General features: G+C 42.7%; 1 protein-coding gene across 1 annotated transcript in view; it reads right to left on the bottom strand.

The window, feature by feature from the left end:
- Nucleotides 1-3,419: 3,419 nt before the first annotated feature.
- TMEM150C (transmembrane protein 150C) overlaps nt 3,420-7,903 on the bottom strand; it is an 89,862-nt gene continuing 85,378 nt past the window's right edge. Inside the window, 1 exon segment of the mRNA XM_036853907.1 lies at nt 3,420-5,700. Within this exon segment, the coding sequence (XP_036709802.1) occupies nt 5,492-5,700 (209 nt within the window). The 3' untranslated portion in view covers nt 3,420-5,491.

Below are 7,903 nucleotides of genomic sequence, written 5' to 3'. Positions count from 1 at the left end.
GGAGGCAGAGGGAGTGGAGCAGGCGAAATGAAAGGTGGTGAGGCAGGTCCTGTTGGGGCTTGTAGGGCATTTTAGTGAATGGGGTTTTTTAGTAGGAGTACAAGAGAAGCCATTGGAGGATTTTAAGCAGAGGAGTGATGATCTGAGATCATTGTGACTGCTGTGTTGAGGACAGTCTGAAGGGAGCAAATGAAAAAGCAGAGAAACTAGTTTTTGTAGGCTATTATAAAAGTCCAGGAGACATGGAAGTGGCTTGGATTAGATGGTAGCAGTGGATGAATTCTATTATAATTTGAAGATAGAGCAAACCAAATTTGCTGACAGATGTGGGTGGGGTGTGAGAGAAAGAAGAGATAAGGATTACTTCAAGGTTTCTGCCTGGTAACTGAAAGATGAGTTGCCCTTAACTTAGATGGGAAGACTCCTAGAGGAGTGAGTTTAAAGAGATCAGATCAGGACTGTTAAACTTTAGGTGCCCTTCAAGGGGAGATGTCACAACGGTAGTTGAATATACAGGTCTGGCATTTAGGATAGAAGTCTGGCATTTAGGATAGAGGTCTGGGCTGGAGAAGTTGGGAGAGGTCAGCATATGGCAATTGTTCAAACTAGAAGACTGTATGAGGTCACCAAGAGAGTGAGTGTAGATGGGAAGGAAGAGTTCCAAGGCCTGAGCCATGGGGGACTTCAACATTCAAAGATGTCAGGGAGAAGAAGGCCCAGCAAAGGAGACTGAGGAGGGGACAGAAGCAGGAGGAAAACTAAAAGAGCATGGTGTTCTGGAAGCCACGTGAAGAAAATGTTTAAGCAGGTAGGTGATCCAGTTGTGAAGTGTTGCTAGGTAAGGTATGAAAAGAATGAACTGTGTATATACCATGACAAGGTCTTTGGAGAACTTGAGTAGAGCAGGTCCAGTGAAGTGGTACAAGTAAGACTGGAGTGGGTTCAAGAAAGAATTGATCCTATTATATAGCACAAGGAACATATTCAATATCCTGTGATAAACCATAATGGAAAAGAATATGAAAAAAATATATATGTATAACTGAGTCACTTTGCTGTACAGCAGAAATTAACACAACATTGTAAATCAACTATACTTCAACAACATTTTTAAAAAAAGAAAGAATTGGGGGCTTCCCTGGTGACGCAGTGGTTGAGAACCCGCCTGCCAATGCAGGGGATACAGGTTTGAGCCCTGGTCCGGGAAGATCCCACGTGCCGCAGAGCAATTAAGCCCGTGCGCCACAACTACTGATCCTGCGCTTTAGAGCCCGCGAGCCACAACTACTGAGCCCACATGCCACAACTATTGAAGCCCGTTCACCTAGAGCCCGTGCTCCACAACAAGAGAAGCCACCACAATGAGAAGCCCACGCACTGCAACAAAGAGTAGCCCCTGCTCGCCGCAACTAGAGAAAGCCCGTGCGCAGCAACAAAGACCCAATGCAACCAAAAAAAAAAAAATAATAAATAACTTTAAAAAAAAAAAAGAAGAAAGATTTGGGAGAGAGGGGCTGGAGAGAGCAAATATGGACTTTTTTTTTTTTTTTTAGATAGGAGAAATAAAAGAATAGTTATGCTAATGGAAAGATCTTTGCTTTTCCAGTGAGGAACCTAGCTTTCTCACCCACCCTCCCTTCCTTGGACTTCAGATTTGGATATTTGCTGTTTCTTGGAACCCTCACTTTGAGGAATGTTAATAGGGAATCTGAACTGATATGGAACTGAGGATTGTGAAAATCAACTTATTTCACATGTGGAATTCTCTTTCCCCAACTTCCCACTACTTTGGGGGAAATAACACATGTGGCCAGGAGTCCACTTACTGTGGCCAGTAAGTTACTAGGCTGTTCACAAATGTTTCTCCCATTCTGGGCACATGGCAGGAGAGCCACTCTTGGGTACGGCCATGTGGTTTTGTTTGTCACTTCATAGCAGCTTTAAGACCAGTGAGCAGTCTCCCACATTGCCTTGGCTGACAGCAACTGTGGAAGCAGTGTTAAGACGAAGCATCTACCAGCCAGGGTCTGAGCCATAGTGATGAGCAGAGCCCCTTTGCTAAGCCGGGATAGACACCTAGTATGAGTAATAAACTTTAGTTTCGTTAGTTTTATTTTGGGATAGCAAAACCCAATCCATCCTGACACAATGCCTAAGGACCAAAATAAACAGTGATGTACCGGTCTCCACAATAACCAGCAGATTGCAAATTTCAGGGTACGCAAGTTTTACTTTCCCATACCAGGGGCAAAGAAAACCCAATAAATAACACAGGTAATAAAACTTGACCTCACTGTCAGTTCTCCATTAAATCAAAAACGATTGAACCTTGAAAATGTTAATATTGTTCTTAAAATATTTCTCTCCTAACCAGGAAGCCAACTTTTCTTCAAGAGACTTAGCTAGACTACCAGAAACATAGTGTAGTATATTTACTATTTTGTTCTCTGAGTCGTCTGCGTTTGCTCCTCCAGGAATGCTCACTCCAAATGCAGATTCCCTGGTCCTGTCCTCCTAGATGAATGCTGTGGTCCTTAACTCCTAAGAGGTTCTGTAATCTTGATCTTTATGTGTCTGTGTGGCCTAATACAAAAATTTATTTGGTCTTTGTCTTCCGGTTCCTGCCAAGAGCTGCTAAAACTCTTGGAATTTTCTCAGTGATAGGAATGGTTTTTTATTTTTTGTAATGAGCCCCTTTGATCACACTTGAGTTTATGCTAATGAGATCACTAAGGGTGAGGCCACTAGATGGCCTCAGGATGGAGCTGGTCACCAGAAAGACCAAGTGACTATACCTCCTGACTGACCTCCAGGCGTGGGTGGCAGAGGGGGCTGGAGAGGGGTCTATAAACTCAGCAACAGTGAGATTCAGAGAGCTCCTGGGTTGGTGAGCACATTGAACCCCGGGAAGATGCTGTGTCCCTGCATCCCTCCCCTTCCTTGCCCCATGCATCTCTTCCATTTGGCTGCTCTCAAGTTATATCTTTTATAATAAACCAGCAAATGGAAGTAAAGTGTTTTCCCAAGTTCTGCGAGCTGTTCTAGGAAATTATTGAACCCAGAAGGGAAGGGAATTGTGGGAACCCTCCAATTTTATGACCAGGTTGGACCGAAGTGTGGGTAATCTGGGGACATGATACTTGCGACCGGCATTTGAAGCGAAGGAGGTCTTGCGGGACCAAGCCTTTAAACCCATGGGGTCTGAGGATAACTTTGGGTAGTGTCAGAATTGAACTGAATTGTAGGACACCCAGATGGTGTCCAGAGAATCAGAGAATTGGTTGTTAGTGTTGGAAAACACCCTAGAAATATGCTGCCAATGTAACACTGAAGTTTTCAACATAATGTCTGAGTCAGTTTACACATGCTTTAATATTAGAGAAGAAATGTTCTTGTAAGAGACAAAAGAAAAATCACAATTCTGCACAAAAGAATTTTATTTAGTGGTCAGATCCCGATGAACAATGCCAGTCATTGCTTGATTCTGTTAAAATGCGCTATTAGATATACTCTTAAGAAAGTGTACGGTGCATCACCAAAAGCTATTGAATTTGGATTGTGTAGAGTAAAAGAAAACTTCATAAATCTTTGTTCTTTGATAAACTTTTTAAAATATAAAAATGAAAAAAAATCCCCAAAAGCAGTATTCAAAAATAATAAATGTCACCTTGGACTATTTACAGTAAGATGACTTTCTAATAAGAGAACACTCTCTGCTTGTCTCTTTTTTTCTCACATTTCACTTGTCCCGTAGAGGTGTTCTGCCTCCCCCATCTAACCCTTACTCGTGATTTCTTCCATTCCCGTCTTGCATGAAACGGTCATCTTCTATTCTCTCACACATCTTTGAGTCTTTCTCTGATACTCCTTTTTCCTACTGTAAATTACCAGTAATTCTATTCAACAGATGTTTGTTGAGCACCTAATATGTGCCAGGCACTGTGCTAAGAGGTGGGGATAAATATAGAGATGAAAAGTCATTGAACCCCCTCCTCAAGAAGCTCAGAGTTTGGGTTGGATTAAAAAAACGTTTTTCACATTATATTCTATGAAATCCCAAGCCCCTATGAAGTAAGTTTGGGGATTTCTTGAAACAAAGTGCACTCACGGAGGGTCTATCAGCTTGGCCCACTCCAATGCATTTTGATTTAGAATTCTGCCCTTTTTTATGAAGCACAGCCTCTAAAGCCCAGGAATAGAGTTTGAGTTCTAAACTCTTTGCAGGAGGGAACTACATGATGGGTTGTAGGGGACGAACTGAACCAATTTGTTTTTGGGGGAGGGTAATCTTTTAATTGGCTTCTACAAATTCTGAGTATGAAAAGTCCTTAACCCTCCGCCCCCCAGAATACTAAATTTGAGCAATAGATACATATTAAGAAACTCCTCCTTGATTTGGATTTACAACACGATCCTCTGAAACTCCTCTCTTTTACAAATGTCCAGCAGGAGCTCTTTTTATTACCTCCACACGTATTTCTTTGTGCTTTTCTGTGAACATTTTCTTAGCTTCAAACATAAAAGCAGCAAATTACACCTGCAGGTGACCTTTCTTTTTTTTTTTTCTTTTATCATGTTGAACCCCAAACAAGCTCAGTTCTTGCGTTTGGCCTACATCTTCTCTGTCCACGAGGCCTCAAGAGAACCATGGTAGTTACTTAAAAAAAAAGAAAAAGAAAACAAAGCAAACTATGAAATAGAAAATAAAAACTGAACATAGCATACTATGGAAGCAAAACCGAAACCACACCCTCACTGCCCCCATCTCTCCATGCCTGGCAGACCATGGCCCTACAAATATTCACATTTGGAAATATTTTCTCAGTCACAGTAAAGTCCACATTGTGGTGGTGGGCTTCCCCCCCACAGCTTGTAGCGTATTCCTTTTGTCGAATCTGCTCAGCCAACCACTGAACGATGATGAAGGGAGTTTTTGTGGGAAAGTTCTATCCTTGATCCAACATCATCCACAGGTTACACGGGGGTCACATCTCTGTACAGTTTCCGTCCAACCAAATGATACTCTGTCCATTCAAGAGCCCTAGTGCCAGATTCACAATGTCCTCATGAGCTGGTTCCAAGCCCTCTGGATCTGAAGGCAACTTTGGGAGTTGGCGTTATTCCCATGTTACAGTTGGCCTGCCCAAGGTAGGGTGATCAGGATGTCTGGAATATGTGAAGACGACAAGAAGAGCAGGGGGTGTTGGGAGAGAGGGGAAAAGAGAGGTGATCATGCACAAGCTTCTTGCTCTGTCGTGCATTATATTTTCAGTGTTAACAGCGTGTATTTCGACACATAGGGCTTGTGCTTTTTCGTTAAATAACTCGCCCTGAAACGCTCGTTTGGCAAACGTGGCCATGAATGTGTGTGTGCGTGTGCACGTGCCTGTGTTTACGATGTGTCATGAGGCTGTGTGTCAAGTCCTGTGGGTGTGCCTTGGCCCCTCCCCTGCTGCTACACCCACCTCGCCAGCAAGGAAAAACTGATGGGTTACACCTGGTCGGTTTGATATTCAGAAGCTTCAGACAGGCTTTCTGAGAAGCTTAGGAAAGTCTCCTGGTGTTCGGAACAGACGATCTCGTAACGATAATGCCGGAACTCCACAGCAAAGGTGCCAAAATAAGACAGGAAGCACATGACCAGGCCCCACTGGACCCTGGCTGCGTACAGGTGGATGCCCTGGGCCATGAGGATGAAGTCTGGGGGGAAGTAGTCAAGGCAAGTTCCTCTATCGGCCACATTAAGACGGGGCTGTTTTCTGGGCAGAGACAGGTTACAGGAAAAGCCTGGCTCCCCCACCTGACCAGCGGAAGAGCGTCACGGAGTCAGCTGAACACCATCTACATAAATAACACAAGGTAACATTACTGAGCCCTTACTCTGTGCCAGACATGCTTCTAGGTGCTTTCATGGAAAACCTAACTTACTCATCACAACACCCTGTTATCAGCAGTTCGTTTAAAATAGGGAAACGGAGGCCAAATGGGTAACACGGGTATTAACTGGTGGAACTGGGATTCAAACACAAGCACTCTGACTCCCTGGCCACGCATTCGACCGCTGTACTCTACGGCTGCCTAATAAACTGTGAGACTAGCTAAAGAATTACAATTCCAAAGTAATTAGTTGGCCAGGAAAATAACGATGTATTTTTAAAAGACACTGCAAATGATGATGGAACAATGTAAACGTATCAAATAGCTAACTACCTCCATATAAGCTGTGTTTGTCTCTGCAGTGCTACTAATAAGGTCTAAGCGGCCCCTCTTCTTTCTAGTTTTCAATGTTGCCTTTCAGACAATATTCTATAGGCTGGTTTCATTCCCGGTGTTGCATTTAAACTTGTGCCAAATGAAAGCAGGCAATTAAAAAACCAAAGAACAGACGAGACGTCTATGTCTGAATATACACAGAGTGTACACAGACACACACACACACACACACACACACACACACACACACACACACACACACACACACACACATCAGTATATATGAAGGTAGGAGCTGGGAAGGAGAAAGGTTCATAACGTTCTATAGTGAAAAGCTAAGAGGCCAAGGACTAAATAAAGTTATTTAGAAAAATCAGAAATGCTCCCTTAGAATTAGTTCTACCTTCAGAACTTAGCCTTAAAATCTTGGGAAATTTTCAGAGAGTGAAAAAGTCCATGACAACTACTTCAGCCAAACTTCGGTCTCCTGACTAGGCCTGGATTCATTCACCTGGGAACCACGAAATGGTTCCAAGTCTTCGGAAATATCATGGATCAGAATTGTTTGGTATAAGCTCAAAACTCAGAATGATTTAAAATCTGTACATACTCTTCTGACTGAGGGTTCAAAATGTTTGCCAAAGCAATATTAACTTATAGGGGAGGGATACATCTTCAAATCTCGCACTGGCAGAATTCTGACCCGTTTACTCATAAAATATTTTACCAGGTTGCTAGTAATAAGCAAGTTTTTTGGCTTGAATTTCAAGTCCTTAAATGTTCTCAATCTAATGTGACTTAAGAAAACCGCTAAAATGACTGAATGGCAGTTTGTGAGGGAAGAAGAAATAAATGGCTCCAAATACTCCACTAACGAACGTCTCTGAGCGCTAAATGTTTTCGTATTTTAAAGCCACTCTAAGCATAGTGGTTAAGAGTATAAGAACTGAGCCTGAGTTTAGAACAAATCGACACATACCATGTGTGATCTTGGGTAAATAACCTCCGTTTTTCACTATTCTTACTTGTTAAGTGAAGATTAAAAGGGTTGACACATTTAAAGTGCTTAGAATACTGCCTAGCACATCATCAGGACCCAATAAATATTGGCTATTACATTGATGATTGTAACTGTGTTAGTTATACCGTTTGCTGTCTAGGAACTCCCTTCTCCAGTTTCCAGAAGACCTAATGGAGTGAACACTTAGGACTGAGTGACTGATCTGATTGGTGGGCTCGTTCCTGGCCGACTTCCACTGGGCCCTGTGATAGTAGGTGGGGTCACTGTGCTCTACCTTAGACCAGGCCCTCTGCGATCTGTTTGGGCTTCAGCTGAGTGTAATGCTCTCCTCTGCCTTTCCCTGATTTCTCTGCTTCTTACTGGGTGGATAGATTGAATTCCAGGGTGTGAGATAGGAGGCCTGCACTATTTTCCTTTCCAAGTTTACTAGGAATGAAGGCTGATTTCTCCATCCCCATCTGGCTCCTTGTGACTGTTCTCCATTGGTTCAAACTCCGAGGGAGGAAGGGAAATAAATAGCACCTCAAAATTATTTGTTTAGGACAACAGTACATGCAGTGGTAATCTAGTTCTTGAATTTCTTTTCCAGAAAAGCTTACTTGCTTTCCTGAAAGATATAAATGTATTTTTGTCCCTAGAAATTCATTTTAGAGTTAATAGATTAAATGA

This window comes from Balaenoptera musculus, chromosome 5, assembly GCF_009873245.2.
Source record: "Balaenoptera musculus isolate JJ_BM4_2016_0621 chromosome 5, mBalMus1.pri.v3, whole genome shotgun sequence".
NCBI classification, from domain to species: domain Eukaryota; kingdom Metazoa; phylum Chordata; class Mammalia; order Artiodactyla; family Balaenopteridae; genus Balaenoptera; species Balaenoptera musculus.
Note: the sequence above shows the minus strand (reverse complement) of the source record. Positions and strands in the feature narration are given on the sequence as shown.